Consider the following 16,650-nt stretch of genomic DNA (forward strand, 5'->3'; position numbering starts at 1 on the left):
TAACAAACATGAGCTGAGCCTATGTAAATGGTTTGTTTAAGATAGAGTTGTATAGTTATAAAGGTACTTGGAACAGTGCAAAGGCCCAGGACCACGAGAAAATACCAGCATCTGGTAACGTGTTATCAAAACCTTTCAAAGGTGTTAATGTCCTTTCACCTAGAAACTCTACTTTTAGGGAAGAACAGAGATGAAGAACAGGCCTTTACAGTCAAACACCCTTAGGTTTCCACCCTGTCTCTGCCATTTCCTTTGTGATTTGGGGCAGGATGCTGGACCTTTCTACACCTAGTCACCTGTTTATGCTGGCCAATAACAGGCAGACAAATGATGCTTTTATAAGCTGTTATTTTTAAGGAACCAAATCTCATTTCCAGGTCAACTATTTAGCTACTTTGTAGCTTTGGGCAAATACACCTGAGATTCATTTTCTACATGTGAAGAGTATAGAAATTATGCACATATGCTACATCTAAAGCAAAGGCTTGGTATGAGATTTGTTTTCTTATAAATCAAGACCTTTGTCTGGCAGATGACTCCTGAGTGAATTTAAACCACTCCCCTCCATTTACAAGGAAGCAACCAACATTTAAAAAAGTAGAAGATCATAACTCTAATACTATATTCCAGAATCTATTTCAACGAGGGAGAAGACCCCACATCCTGAACCAGAGCAAAGGGAATTTAGTCACTAAAATACCCACTGCTCTGAAAACAAAGCTTCAAATCTCAGGGAAGACCCTCCACCCAATTCCAGATTAGGAAAAACTCCATATTGACTCAATTGTTTTTGTCCCAGGAGATCCTAGTTTTTACTTAGGCTTCAAAGGTTTGCCCAAGCTCCACTTGAAGCCACAAACCAAGGAGAGAGCAAGAGACAGAACTGCAGCCCAGCATCACACTGCAACAGCTCCAACCAGAGGCAGAAAACAGGTCAGTCTCAACAGGAAAACAGCGAGGCTGTCACTGGTTAAGGGTGGAGGAAGTCAGAATTCACACTCACAGCTAATGAGTATAAACTGGAACAACTTTCTGGAAGGTAATGGGTGTTTTTTATTTTCTGCCCTAAGTCTTTTAGTTATCCTTCTACAATTTGTAAAATGGTTTTATAGAAATAGAATATTATAAGACTATTTCAAAATAGCACATCAAATTACTACGAGCATAGTTTTGATTTGTACATCTCTACTTACTGCTCAACTGGTAGAGGTTCCTTTGCTGCTTCTGCGAGCTCCTTCTGCAGCCGGGCTTGCCGCCTCCTATTTAAAAAAAAAAAAAAAAAAAAGCGCCCACTATTTATGTCTACTTAAAGAAAGCATGGGGTTTTGGCTCTCAAAAAACTACTAGTAACACATTGGGATATTCAATGCACTTAAAGTAACAACTACCCTGGGCAAAGATACCCAAAGTCCCAAATCCACAACTGTAACTTCAGTAAGGACCCTATTATAATGGATTTCAGAGCAAAGCCCTAGGAGGGATTAGAGAGAACAGTGAACCAGCAAGGGAGAAGCCTGCCTGTGGGGACCCAGGGCCTCTCAGGACAGAAACATGCATCAGGTTTATCCAGGGTTAGTCATGGTTGAGACTTAGTTTTCTGAAGTAAACGTTCTCACACTAACATATCAAGAGCATGAATAATAATAAAAATTTACTTGTACCTGGCATGGTTTTATTATTTTACAGAATTTAACTCATTTAACACTTATAACAAACTTTTTGAGGTTAAGTACTATGATTCCCATTTTACAGATGAGGAAACTGAGGTACAGTGAGATTCTTGAGTCATCAAAACGTACAAGGCTTCAGTTTACTAGGGCTGGACACACAAGTCCTGGCTGCAGCAAAATTTTAATGTGGTCAGCAGTCGCTTCCACTCTCTCCCCTCTCAGACCATTTCTGTCTTTCCTTCCCCAGTCCTCAATTCAGGAGCTTCCTAACCTTTAAACCTTGGCCTCCCTCTCTCTTCCATGGCAAGTTCACCTCTATCTGTCATTTTTGCCCTCACACCCCCAACCCAGAACTCTAGCACTGCTACTGAGCTCAGGTCAAGAGTTCTGATGGAATTTTTAAAAATTTTTCTAAATTAAAAAAAAACTTTTCTAAATTTTTAAAAAAGTTTCTGCCATAGTGATAATTCTCAAAATAGGACAAAGTCCTGTAGGTGGCACATCAGAATTTGGGATGGGATGAGGCTCTAGCTTGAAAAAGTACCTTACACTCTTAATCTTATACCTGGAAGAGTCAGTTTTACAGGACAAGTGACAAAAATTACAGGTTAACCAATTTTTCTTAGCTGGAATAGATGACCTATAAACTGTCTTTGAGGGGAAAGCAGAATCTCGGTGCGGGGTGTGTAAGACTCCTCTAAAGGAAAGGCACCTGTCTGCACGGAGTGGGTAAAGGACAGAGCTGGAGTCACGGGGAGAAGAAAACACCCGCAGCCCAGCCTTCGTTACAACAGCCGACAGGAAACGTCCTTCTTTGACGCTGACAGCTTCTTACACAGCAGCCACCGTGCCTGCCTGTGGCGACGCACCCCAGCCTCGTGGTGGGGGGGGGGGGGGCGGAACACAAGCAGCTATTTCAAAAAACAGCGCTCCACGATGACCCAGGTAAACAAAAGCTGCTAGGAGAGGAAGGACATCTAATCTGAGAAACTGGCAGGAAGGGGGAAGGCTTCTAAGGAGGAGGAACTAGTTGAGTCAAGTAACGAAAAGAATCCCCAGGTCCCACACGTGCAATCAGATGGTAATACGTGCAATGGCATATTCCTAGGAAAACATTCCAAGGGACAGAACAAGGGCAGGTATGTAACGTGCCTCACTCCCCATTTTCACTAGAAAGTTTGGGTTGTTCTTGTCCACGGTGATGACCAAGGGCTCTCCCTCTGCATAACCACACGCCTGCCCACTTCTCCCTCAGGCAGGCTCTCAGCCCGAAGCCAAACAACTTCCAGGGAACCCCGGTGTCCTTACCACCCCTAAGCTGCCTAACAGCTCCACATATAAGCCACGCAATTTTACTTAAACATGAGACAGAAAGAATATAAGGACAGCTCACTTTTTCTTAATACAAACTTAAGACGTATATATATTTTGAAAAGACTGCAAAATCTCTGTATGAAAATATCACAATTTCTTCCCCCCACCAAGGGATATACCGCTTCTAATTTTTCACTACTGTGAATAATGGACTATCACAAAATCGTACTTGTGAACGAATCTCATCACTCAGGATGAAGTCCAACAAGTGGGAACCATTTTCAGGTGCCTGCCATCCCCAGGGCCCTCCAGGGGTTAGAGAAACAGCCTTCACAACAGCAATGTGAGGGGCCCATCCCACCTTCCTCCCAACAATCCTTTTTACCAGATTCACTGAGCTCGTCCACTTCTTTTATGAACTATCTATGCTTTACATCCCTCTGTCTGAATGCTCACCTGTTCCTTACTGACTCTATACTAAGGATATATGTTTTATAACAGCATAGCCTATTTGCTTGTTTTATAGTGTTCTTCGATGTTAAGAAACCTACAATTTTTATACAGTCCATTCTTTATTACCATTACTTTTTTTTTTTTTTTGGTGTTTTTTTTTTTTTTTTTACTTTTATTTGCATTTATTTTTTGCGGCATTTATTCCTGGGCCATAAGTTTTTGTTTCTTCAGTTTCTTCGGGGATATCTTTTTCTTCTGGGCAACCTCCCCTTCTGGTTTAGGAACAATCTGTTCTCTTTCAGTAAGGATCATCTCAATGTGGCAGGGAGAGCTCACGTATGGGTTAATCTGACCATGAGCTCTGTAAGTCCTGCGCCGCATCTTGTGGGCTTTGTTCACCTGGATGTGCTCAATGACCAGAGAATCTACATCTAAGCCCTTAAGTTCAGCATTACTCTCAGCATTTTTGAGCATGTGCAGTAAAAATTCAGCACTCTTTTTGGGCCACCAACCCTGTGTCCAGCCTCACTGTTTGGCCTGGGCACACCTACCAACTCCACCACAGTAATGACGGAACAGCACACATTGCTTCTTTAAAGTGACATCCTTCAGATACTTGGTGGCTTTTCGGATATGCATACCCTTAATGGCCTGGGCAGTTTCACAAGTGTTCTTAAAGTGAACACGAAGATCTGAACCTCTTGACTTGCATGATTTTGTGGGGTTTTCTGGGTCAAGTGAATAGCGAACCATTTTGAGAGGTCACCTCAGGCCACTTACTGGAAAAGCTACCATTACTTTTAATGTTTAGAAAGTCCTCCAATACTCCTACTTAGGAATTTTTCATAAAACAAACAGCAGAGAGTAACATTTTTTACTTCTACCTTTTGGTTTCCGTTTTTACACAGATTTCGAAATCTTTTTGCATATATTATTTGGTAGGATTAGGGCTCTTTGTTATTCTTTAAAGCTCTTTCCTATTCCACGTATTTATTCTTTTAGATAAACTACAATAATCTTTTCAAATTCTAAACTACTGATGTGGGGATTTAAAATCAAATGTTCTAATCTTCTGAATTCACTACTAGTGAGGCTGGCCCACGGTCTTCTTGTACACTAGCCAGAGTTTTTGCTATGGGTTGGAATAGTTTTACAAGATGGGGGGGGGGGGGGAGGGGATTATAAGCTTTTTCTAATTCTGGTTTAATTTACACTGTTCAAGCACTAGCTTTTCTCCTTGAAACACGGAAAGAATTCACTGGCAAAAATAGCAACGGGCCAAAGCCCTTTTGGGAGGTAATCCTTTGCTCAGCTGTAAAAGTGTTCTTATAAATGCAAATCTCTTTTATACCCACCATTGCTATTTCTAATTTTGTTAGTGCTTCCTGGTGCCCCCACCCTGTGGTCAGAGCTGCCAGGTTGGTTTCCTTCTTTTCTAAGAACTAGGTTCGACTTTATTAAACAATGGAAATCACTGACTGCCGATTCATCTCCCACCTTGAATCCTTCTCATTCTCTGCATTTAAGCGATTAGCTTCCTGGGCTTTCTCAGCCATCCATCTGGTGACCAGCTCCTGGTTCTCCTCAGTAGTTTTCCTCAGTTTCTCCTCCAGGGCAGTGAAAGTGATCTGCAGGGCATCATATTCATCCTTCAGGGTCTGGTTGGCTCTTTCAAGGTCCTGAAGCTTAGTGCGTAGTTCCAGGCACTCGGTCTCGAGATCAGAGATGGTCTGTAAGCATTCTGCAATTCTGAAAACACGACGGGAGAGGGATACAGCACAAGAGCTGTGTGAGCTTGGGCACCAACAATGACCTCAGCCCTCACAGCAGGCACCTCACTTAGCCAAGCCCAGCCCCAGGGGTTTACAGGACAATCCCATTAATGGAGAGGAAACACCTAGGGCAAAGTTCATCCAGACTATGAATGACTAGTTAAAGTACCTTTCAGAAAAGCAGGATGGGAAGGAAGAGGGAGCTTTTGATGCTGAAATCGAGTAGTAATGGGAGATTAAAAGGAGGCTGGGTATCTTGTGCATTCCACCAGCTCTATCACTCACTGAGTGTGAACGCCTGAGCAGGCTCCCCACCCTTCTAAGCCTCTAGAGAGCCCTCTCTGCGGAGTAAGGGAAAAGGCACAGATGAAACCCAGGCTCCCCTCCAGCTCAAAGATCCTAGGATTGGGAGTCCCTGTTTATCCTGTCCGGTAGGCTTCTCCCAGATCAAGAACAACCCTGCCCACAAACTCATCCCCGTTCCCAAGGGCCGGGCACTCGGCTATCTTGGTCCCATCCCCATCACAGAAGACACCCACTCCCCCAGGCAACGGCCGTGGGGGGAACTGTGAATGCCTCAGGGACACTTCCAAGAGCGAAGCTGACTTCTCAGGGGTGTGCTGGGGCCCTGGAGGACGGAGGGCACTCTTCTTGCCTTTTCCATCCTCAGAGGGTAGAAAAGGACCCCAGCTATGTATGCACAGAAACGAAACTTGTGCTGAGCCCAGTGTGGCTACTGTTTGCCACTGATGACCACTGGCCCCGCTCACGAGAGTACAGTAAAACAGGCAGTGAGATCCCAAGACCAGTCCCGAAGGAAGCGTGCTCTCTACTCACTTGGCTTCATTCATCTGCATCTCCTTGTCCTTCTGCTGCATTTGGTTATTCAGGTCAATCACCAACTGAGCTAACTGGGGGTAAAGAAGAACACTTTCATAAACAAGAGATTTTAGGACCTCAGTTGGAAACTCATAATTGCGGGTTACTTTAAAGAAAAAACAGGTGCCTGTGCGGTGGGGCCGAGGCACCAAGAAGAAACGAGCTGGGTGGCCGAGAGGAGAAGGGCCAGCAGGGCTGCCCTCCCTGTTAAAGGCAGCCTTGGATAGACAAGCAACGCTCCCGGCGACTGCCAGGCTCCTGCTGAGAACGCCTGGCTACCCCTCTACCCCAGCTACCTTTTCTGACTCTTTAGCTGATAATCAATTCAGCTGAAGTGATGGTAAGTTGCGCTTTTTCATAACTTGCCATTAGACCACCACCCAGCGTAAACACAGCCCAGGACTTGATTCTTCCTAATGAATTTTTCTGAAATTGCAGGTTTCACGCTTTATGAAGGTATTAGTTAAGAGTTTCAGTCAATCAAGGAGTAAGCTTCTTTCTTTTTATGTTTCTCCACTTGTACCTTCGTGCCATCTTGGAGCATGACAACCTGGTTATCTCAATGGCTTGCCCGCCTGTTGACAGAGGTCTCGCATCTTTTCTGTTGTTTCATTCCCACAGATAGAGCTGGTGATGCCATATGTAGCCAGGATGGCTGCAAATTCCAGTGGGAGTGCCTGTCCCACCCCCCGACCCCCAAGACAGATGAGGAGAGGAGCTATCTTTACCTCCCCACGTTTCTTGTGTAATTCAGTCAGTTCTTCTTGGTGTTTAATCCTCAGCTGGGCCATTTCTTGCAGCTGACTATCATTCCACGCACCATCATGTCCAGGACTAAATGCCCCAACCAGGCAGATGAAGAGACGTGCAAACAAGAGAAAAAAAATCAGACCCCAGACCCCTTCAATCAGGCACTGGAACAATAACTTTAGAATTTCAAACATGTACATGACAACATAGCCAAGAAAGCAGTTCAGTTCTCCAGGCCAATAGTGTTATAAGTCACTACAAACCTAAAGTAGAAAGTAGGAGAAGTGAGACACAGGGTAAAACCAACCAACCACAACCCATACCACCAGCTGCGTCAGGAATAAAGGATGGGTTCCGGAATAAAGTTCAGGTAAACGGGGAGGAGACAACGAGGCCCACTCACCCGACACGTATCTGAGCGCCGGCTCTGTGCTAGGCACTGTTTTGGTGCCTAGCGGGGAGAAGGCAGGGAACAGGAAGCTCTACAATCGGCTAAGAGTAGACAGACAACAAATGGGTAGATGGATGGAGTCAGGTGGTGAGATGTGCTGTGAAGAAAAACTAAGCAGTGTAAAGAAGGGAACAGAGCGACAGGGCTCCTGTTCCACGTGGGGTAATCAAAGGCATCCCGAGAGGTGACACTTGACTGAAGACTGGAAAGAGTGAGGAACAAGCCATGCGGGCCCGGGGGCGGGGCCCTGTGAGTGGAGGGAACAGCAAGTGTTGGAGAGGCTGGGGGCAAGTGTGACCGCAGCGCCCGGGGCAGGGGGTGCAGGGAGGATCGGGGAGGCCACGCAGAGCCTCGCAGGCCCCCGAGGACTGTGGCTTTTCCTACGCATGACTGGAAGCCGCCGAAGGTTTTGAGCAGAGGAACGACTTATGTTTTGAAAGGATCGCTACAGTTGCTGGGTGGAGAGCACACTGCAGGGGTTAAGGGCAGAAACAGCGGGACCCGTTAGCAAGCTATTACATATTCCAGACTCAGAAAGTGCAGATCAGGACAAGGTGATGGCAGCGGAGGCGGTGAGACGTGGTCAGATCCTAGCTAGATCCACTCTGGAGAGACTGCAGGACTTGCCTTTGAATTGGTTGCGGGGAATGAGAGAAAGACAGGAGTCGAGGATGACTCCAAGGCTTTTGGCCTGAGTGGCTGATCAAAGGTAGGCGTCACCTACTGAGGCAGAAGGACTGGGGCAAGAGGTCGGGGGAGGCCTGAAGAGTGAGTTCACCGTGGACATCCAAGCGGGCATGGCAAGTGGAAACTGCATATTGTTAAGAGTCTGAACTTCAAGTAAAGAGGTCCAAGCTGGAGGCTGACATATAGAAGCTGTCAGCAAACAGATGTATCTAAAGCCATGGACAGAGCTCAGGCCACCTCGAGAGTCAATGGAATTTGGGAAAGTTTGCAGGTGTTTGCATACTATCTCAGAAATAGCAGCAGGTGAACAGAACTGTGGATTTCTAATTCAGGAGAGGGGTCTTGGCTGGAGCTACAGGTGTAAATTATCAGACTACAGTGAGTAGCTGAAACCACTGCCCAGGGAAAGCACACAGATGGAGAAAAGGAAGATGGCTGGCAAACTAGGATGCCACCATCTGAAGCGGGGGCAGGGGCACCATCTATTCCCAATGACCAATAAGAAATAAAGAGGGAAAAGGCAGCGGAATGACGCTCCCTCCGAAATCTACCCTCCATCTCTAAAAGCATTTTTCTTACACGTTCTAAGATACATTAATACTGCATTCTTTGAGGCAACATAGTGCTTCCCCAATCTTGGCCCATGAACTAGAAGCCAAGAGACTAGAAAGCGGCACATAAGGCTTCCCTGGTGGCGCAGTGGTTGAGAACCTGCCTGCCAATGAGGAGGACACGGGTTCGAGCCCTGGTCTGGGAAGATCCCATGTGCCACGGAGCAGCTGGGCCCGTGAGCCACAACTACTGAGCCTGCGCGTCTGGAGCCTGTGCTCCGCAACAAGAGAGGCCACTACGGTGAGAGGCCCGTGCACCGCGATGAAGAGTGGCCCCCGCTTGCCACAACTGGAGAAAGCCCTCGCACAGAAACAAAGACCCAACACAGCCAAAAATAAAAATAAATAAATAAATTAATTAATTAATTAAAAAAAAAAAAGAAAGCAGCACATACCTTATAAGAAACCACCCTAAATTAGGCAGAAGCAGCAACAGGCCTGGGTGATTGACTGCATATGGGGATTAGAAGGAAAAGAAATAATTTTTATCAAATCCCCTTATTTTAATGCAAAGCAATGTGAAATATGCAAAACATAAAACTAGTCTGTTCCTCCAAGGAGCTGAAGAGAATCCTGAGAAAAGGCAAGGATACAGGGCACTCATTCCCTCTGCTCAAAGCCTTTTACCACTTGCAATTTTATTCACAATAAAAGTCAAACTTCTTACAAAAGCCCAATAACAGTGCTTCACTAGGCAGAAAAAAAAGAATCACCTAGAGAGTAGGTTTTAACAGATTCTTGGGCCCCATCCCAGAACGATTCATCAGGTCGACGAAGAAAAGGGTCAATAATCTGCATTTCTAACATGCTTCCGGGTGTCTCGGATAGTTCACAAGGACTGAGTAGCCACTAAAGCAGTGGTTCTTGTATGTTAGAGGTCATCAGAATCACCTAGAGGGTTCTTAAAACAAGACTACTGGGTGCCACCCCTAGAGTTTCTGAAACAGGAGCTCTGGGGTGAGGCCCAACATTCTGCATTTCTAACAAATCTCTGAGGCTGCGGTCTAGCAAGCATACTTAGAAAACTGTTGGAATCAACTGTTTCCCAGGGATGAGTTTCACTTTGATTTATTCAGTAAGCAAAGGGATTAAAACACTTAAGAGAGGAGTCAGATAATTGATGAGATAAAGCTTTTTAAGCACAGTGTGTTTTAAGATTAATTAGAATGGGATGGGCAGGACTTGAGAGCCCAGAAGAGAGAGACAGCAGCCAATTAGATCCCCGTCTTCTGTGAATACCTGTATCCTACTAGCACACACCTCACTGAGCTACTCTCCCTGACGAGGCTCAGGTCCTTGCGAACAAGGACTCTTGGCTTATTCATCTCTGTATCCCAACGCCTGGCCCACACTGCAGTCACAAAATGACTCAGTGAACGAGACCCCTGCCATAGTCTAGGAATGGAAGCATAGATAAGCAACGAAGCTGGTGGCACACAAATGCAAACCAAGGGACAGATGCACAGGACACTGTGGGCAAAGAATCAACAGGCCCGGGTGACTGCAAAGGGGGAGGGGCAGGACACCAAGGGAAAAAGGAATCATAGCTGACTTGTGGAAAATAAGGATACCATTAATAGAAACGAGGCAGTCAGGAAGAGGCCTGACTGTGAACACAAGTTTGCAGGAAGGACGGACTTCCAGTTAAATTACCACCCCAGTGATACTCAGTTAAAAGAATGTTGTATATTTATTTATTGTACCTCTCCAAGCAAATGAGTTTCGCTGACAGATAAAGGATGCAGGAATATAGTCACCAAGAGGCTAACCAGATAGAAATAAAATGTTTCAAGTTTTCAGTTGACTGAATTTAGATGAAAAAGGGCGAAATGGATTCTCTACACCTAAAGTTGACCAGAACACAGCAACTAATATTTTAAATCCTGCAGAAGGCCTCCCAGGACCACAGCTAGGCACCATCTCCTGAATTTTTCTTAAGCAAAAATGGAACCTAGGCCGGGCCATCTGTTCCTCCTTCTACTCCGGTCTGCCTGGAGACCATCTCGCCAGATGAGGAAACACGGGTGGCAAGTAGTTAGCAGATACGGCTATAGGAGTAAATGAAATAAGCTACACCCAGCATTTCTGTTTGTTTCCTAAAATCCTAAATTACCATCAACTTTGTTTTTACAATTGCTAAATGTTAGCTGATATGCAAAAAAGCTTGTAGATTTTAGAGCAATAATGGGTACTGTTCCCATACAAACCACAAAATTTAATATGCAAACGTGATGAACAAATGGAAAAGGAGGACAGTAAGACTCTAGAATGATTCCATTTAAGCCGCTCTGATGAAGTATGGCTTTAAGGTTTTTTTGGACCATGACCCTCAAAAAGAGATAGTTTATATGAATGACCCAAGTAAAGATACTAAACTCCCCACCATGAACACATACTCACATATTTAGTGAAGCAATACTTACCCTTAAAATGCAGATTTCTGCCTAATCTTTCTTAAAAAAAAAAAAAAAGGCTTTCTGCAACCCACTGGTTTGACCGCACACTAAGATACGTGGAAACAACACTGAACTAAAAAGGATCACATAGACCTGTAGCGCTTATGTTTACAGGCCAGTCAATCCTGTACTGACAAGATCTATGTAAATCTGCTCAAGAATGCTTACTTGTCTGATTATTTAGAAAAAGTGAAGCCTGGTAGGCTACAGGAGGAACTGGCCTGGTTACTCGCCTTAAGCAATTTCTCAAGCTCACATCGTACTGATGATGAGCCTTCTAGGTGGGTAGCTACGTACCTTCAAAAAAAAAGTTAAATAGTTAGTTATTTGGCTTCAGAAGTTTTTATTTGAAAGGAACTGACAAGTGGAGCACAAACACAGTACTTGGTTTGCTTCAAAATCAGGGAAGTGACAACTGAACTGAGACAAATTTCAATTAAAAAGGAGACACAAATAATACAGGATAGTTTCAGAATACCTTATCTCATGCCTGTTTGGTATGTCATGCTTTTCAGCTTGTAGCTTATGGGCCAGCACTGAATGAAGATCTGACTTTTCCAGCAACTTGTTATCTAGCAAAGAAAAAAAAAAAGTTTTTACAACCCAGGTATGCTTTATTACTACTTAACATCTTATAAAGATTTGGACCAAAGATATAACCAGAAGATGACTGGGTAGGTTTCACTTTTACGAGGTATCAAAGTACTAGGCACTGTTCTTTACCACCGATTACAGCAATCGTCCAAACTCCAGGAACATGTGCTCCTTAGACGCTTCCTGGCCCAAGCACAGGCAGCCCAGACAAAGGAACCTATGAAAAATCACTGCGAAACGCCCCCGGTGCCCATGCTTTCTACTCCCACAGCTACCTGTTTCTACCTGGGAAAGAGGCAACAAACATACCAAAACACAATGGAAAAGTGAAGTGTTATGCACCTCTACGTAACACAGGAAACCTTTACCTTATTATATTTGGAATTTTTTTTTAAAAGATTTTTTTCATGTGGATCATTTTTTAAAAGTCTTTATTGAATTTGTTACAATACTGCTTCTGTTTTATGTTTTGGTTTTTTGGCTGCGAGGCACGCGGGATCTTAGCTCCCCGACCGGGGATCGAACCCACACCCCCTGCACTGGAAGGCCAAGTCTTAACCACTGGACCGCCAGGGAGTCCCTGGAATATTTAATCTAAGATCAGGGCACTAGGGATACAAATACAAACCAGAGTCCCTGACCTCAAGGAGCTAAAAAAGTGTAATGGGGGTGGGGGTGAAGTATAAAAAGGAAGAGTGAACTTTTACTCATTTTCTCAGATGGTTTCACAGGTGAAGACGACAGACAGTCCAAGCAGAAGGTCTAGAGAGCTGTTCAGTAAGTGGCTAGAAATAAAAGTTTGCACCAACACATGAGAGGGCAGGATGAGAAATTCAGACCTCTTCTTACTGGCAACAGCGAAACAACAGATTTTAAAAGCAGGCAGTGACATGAACAGGTATCATTTAGTAAGAAGTCAAAGATTATTCTGAGGTTCCCTGCTCGTCCAACTGGGTGCAAGATCCTAACAGGCCAGAGAACACAGGAGCAGAGAGCTCAAGGAAGAAAATGAGTCCTTGGAACTTAATAAATGTGACAGGGAACACAGTGCAGAAATTCAAAAGAAAAGTCAGGGCAAGAAATGACATGCATGCAGGGGGCCAGTGAGATCAGAAGTGGAAGGGGGTGCACAAAGCAGAACAAGAAAGTGACCACAGGAAACTTACAGAAAACCCACACCTGACGGTGGCTTTCACAGATCCCAAATGTCTGAGATTAGCGTTGCTTCACAGCAAAAGTTGGAGAGGGTTTATGCTAGTGATTATTCCTTTTAGAATAGCTTATCTTTCCTCTTAAAGAGTTGAGTCCTACTTGTTGATATCTAAAAATGGAAATCCTGGGCAGAAAGAGAAACACTATCTTCATCAATATTAATTTAATAAATTAGCTCAAGAGAACAGGGAAGTGATTCCAACCTTGAATGTTCACCAGTGTCAAAAGGCTCTAATAAGATCTTCAAAATGTTACAGCTAGGTGCCCTGTGATATCGGGTCTTTCAAAGGACATGAGGTATTCAAGAGGGATCCTTCTTAAAAGTTCCTCTCACTCAAAGGCCACCTGCTGTCCCCATAGCCTCTTTTCATCTTTCTCTTCAGGCTCAGAGGCAGGACTGAACAGGGAACTCTGGCTGACTGCTTTGGGAAGCGAGGAATGAAGAGGGAGGCTGTTCCACAGTCAAACCAGAAGTGATCTCCCAAATGTCAATCCCCTGCCTCAACTGCAGATTTTAACAGGCCAAGGTTGTCTTGCCCTCTCGCCCCTCCTCTCCTAGCCCCCGGGCATGCATTACTCACTATAGCTGTTTTAAGACGTGTTCCCTCTCCAGGACTGACCTGTCTTTCGGACTTTCCTCCAACATCCTCCACCCCTTCAAGATGTCCATTTCCAAAGTGCAGAAAAACATTCAATTGTGTCAATTTGATTACAGGCACCTTCCATTTATAGACAATTACGTAGATGGCTTTCAAAGCACTTATATGCACAGCACTGTGTTTATGAAGCAGGCAAGGCGAGCTTCACCCCTATTTTATAGATGCAGCAAACCAGACTTAGGTAAGTGAGGCTGGTAAGGGGAGTGTCATCAGACCTCCAACCCAATTTGACTTTCAGTGTGTATTAGCTTTTAAAGAATAAGCATATGATGAAATACCCGATGACCTGAATTTATGTAACCCATAAGGAATCGTTTCAACAAGGAGTTTCCTGTGCTTCTGGCTTTCTGAAACAGCACTGGGCTGTCAGACTCTAAAGAGTGTAAGGAATTAGCACAGGAGTGGCACATTCATCATCTCCCTTTTCTCCCCATTTTAGTTAAGAGGATGGGCTCAGTGAAAGCAAGGAAGGCTGTTTCTTGGGGGACCCAATGAGAAGGGCAAAAGTGCAAAAAAGTCAGGAGCCATTAAGTCTGTGTCCAAATCCAGGCCCTATCCATTAATCTGCTGTACCTCCCCAGAGAAATGACCTAATCTCTCTCAGTCTCAATTTCCTCATTTGTATAAAGGGCAACAGGACCTGCTTCACAGAATTTTCGGAAAGGCAAAGTGAAACGACACATGCCAAATATTTACGACAGCACTCAAGCTTGTCTCTACCTTAGAATTACTTGGGGATCATCAAGAAATACTGACACCTGTGTCCCACCTCTATTACTGGGGTTTCGTTGGTCTGGGATGTGGCCTGGGCTTTGTAATTTTTTAAAGATCCCCACCTGATTCTAATGTGCAGGTAAGTTCAGGAACCATAAATTTAGCACAATCAGAATTCAATAAAGGGCACCTACTATTACACTGAACTGCATCATCAACATGATTTGAGATTTGCAGGCTTACTTCAAGGGGTAGACGGAACCAGAGGTCCGAAGAGTGCCCCGTTTCTTCCCCCAAATGTGTCGTCAGTTATGGTAAAATGGGGCGGGGGGCAAGGAAATGCTCTTTAGAAAGCATCTAAGGGCACAAACACTTTTGTACTCAAATTGCAGCAGCGGGGGTGGGTGTGGGCCACCTCTTTCACACTGAAGTTTTCAACAACAGTAAAGACTGTGATGTCCCAACTAAAAAGTACGTTAAGACTCAAGATGTGTAATATGTAATAGTCACAGAACACCAAGGTGGAGGAAGAACAACAGATCTTCAGGAGTGAAAGGCAAACATTTCACTACACTCTGAAGACGACGGTAACGGAACGAGTTACTGCTTAAAGTCAGTGCCCGTTTTCAGTAACACGATGCCCGAAACAGGATGTTTCTGGAACCGGCCTATTTAAGTACACAAGCATTGTGTGAGCTGCTGGAATTTACAAACACAGACGTGAACGGTGCCTGCCCGTAAACAATACCCAATTGAGGAGGAAAACCCACCACAGTCACACCCAAGAATAAAGTGAAAGAGGAAAAGATCTAAAAAGGCGTTTGGGGGTCCAAGGCGCTGGGTACCCGGGGCGGCCTCAAGGCGCGCGGGCGGCGCGGCCTCGGGTTCCCGCTGGCGCCCCGCATGCCACGGCTGGGCCCGCCCGCCCGCCCGCTCGCTCCCGGGGCCCGCCAGCCGCTCACACTGCAGGATGATCTCTTCGAACGCCTGCCTCTGCAGCCGGTCCCGGCGCCTCAACTCCTCCGAGATGTGGCGCTTCCAGCGGGGGAAGACGGCGGCGCGGAGGCCCGACGACATGTCGCGCGCTGCCCCGGCGCCTTAGCGCCGCCGGTTCGCACGGGGGCTGGCGGCCGCGGCCCGCACCATGAGGCAACCAGCGGGCGCGGGAGGACCAGCAGCCCCAGGGTTCAGGTCCACGAACAGGCCTCCCCCGATGCCATCCAGGACGGACTTCCGGCTCCTGACGGAAATGGCTTTGGACAGAGCCAGAAAGCCCGCCTCCTCGTCCGACGTCTTACGCCACACGCACGCACGTGTCCGGCGCCGACTCAGGGCGCTGGCTGATGATAGCATCCCGGGGCCGGAAGTGCCGGCAGCAGAGATGCGGCCGCTAGGAGGCGCGCGGCCCACGTTGGAGGCTCGGCCTTGCGGGGTCGGGGGCGGAGGAAGGAAAACGCAAAAGGGAGGCTTCCGCCCACCTGCTGTTTCCTTTGCTTGCTTTTCCCCGTTTTATATTTTCTTTCTTAGCCTGCCTCCGTTTTCTTCATGTCAGTTTACAAGCAGAAGTAAACTCCCCACATGGTAGCTGTGTGACTATAGATGAGTGACAGCATCCCTAAGCCTCAGTTTCCTAATCTGTAAAATGGGGAAGATCCCTAAACCGGGAAGGAATGATACCTATCCCACAGCATTGTCGTGAGGATTAAAAGTAATAACCTATATAATGCAATTCACACTGTGCCTGTACATAGTAAGCCTAACCTTACCTAGACACTTGGTATCCTTCGAAGTCCTAACCAAAGATTGGTTGCTTTAAGCAAGAGCAACCCATTGACCTTAGAAAAAGGTTTTTTGCAATAAAGAAATGGAATGCAAAGAACCGCTAAAGAAAATGCGAATAGATTAGCTATGTAAATCATTAGAAGCCTAGAAATTATCTATGACCTAAAAGTAAATGGGTCCTTAGAAGGTCATTTAAGGGTTAGGGTACAAACAGGATTTTGAAAGAGAAAAAGGACAGTTTGCCAGTAGATGAAAGCGGAAGATGAAAGACAGACTTGGGAGAAGATGACATCTATCAACTCAGTAGAATGGGAAACCTTGGTCTGTAGTAGAATCATCTGAGTTCCATCTGCATTTAACAAGTTAGTAAATTTATTGCATGAAAATGGAGCCGGACAAAATAGGAGGCAGAAGAGAGGAAAGGAATGTCAGAATCTGCCTTCTCTTTCAATGTGTCTCAAGTCCAGAGGAAGATCCTTCACAGACAGATAAGAAGGCCTTTCCTCTCCTGTGGAGCCCAGGAGTAGGACAGTTAGGATTCTAGAGCTGCAAAGATATTTTGTCAGCAGCCAGTACTGAGTGATCTGAATTTGTGGGAAAGACCCATGGGGATCAGAAATAGAAGGGACTTCCTCACACACTGAAG

At 45.5% G+C, this 16,650-nt stretch overlaps 1 protein-coding gene across 2 annotated transcripts in view; it reads right to left on the minus strand.

The window, feature by feature from the left end:
* The window catches only part of ATG16L1 (autophagy related 16 like 1), a 43,532-nt gene extending 28,075 nt beyond the window's left edge, over positions 1-15,457 (minus strand). For both annotated transcript variants that reach the window (XM_068544199.1, XM_068544198.1), the window contains exons 1-6: positions 15,185-15,457; positions 11,522-11,615; positions 6,817-6,922; positions 6,047-6,120; positions 4,935-5,186; positions 1,194-1,259 (exon numbers count right to left, since the gene is read on the minus strand). In XM_068544199.1, the coding sequence (XP_068400300.1) occupies positions 1,194-1,259; positions 4,935-5,186; positions 6,047-6,120; positions 6,817-6,922; positions 11,522-11,615; positions 15,185-15,299 (707 nt within the window). In that variant the 5' untranslated portion in view covers positions 15,300-15,457. The remainder of the gene's footprint in view (positions 1-1,193; positions 1,260-4,934; positions 5,187-6,046; positions 6,121-6,816; positions 6,923-11,521; positions 11,616-15,184) is intronic.
* Between the last annotated feature and the right edge of the window lie 1,193 nt (positions 15,458-16,650).

Source organism: Eschrichtius robustus, chromosome 5, assembly GCF_028021215.1.
Source record: "Eschrichtius robustus isolate mEscRob2 chromosome 5, mEscRob2.pri, whole genome shotgun sequence".
Lineage (NCBI taxonomy): Eukaryota > Metazoa > Chordata > Mammalia > Artiodactyla > Eschrichtiidae > Eschrichtius > Eschrichtius robustus.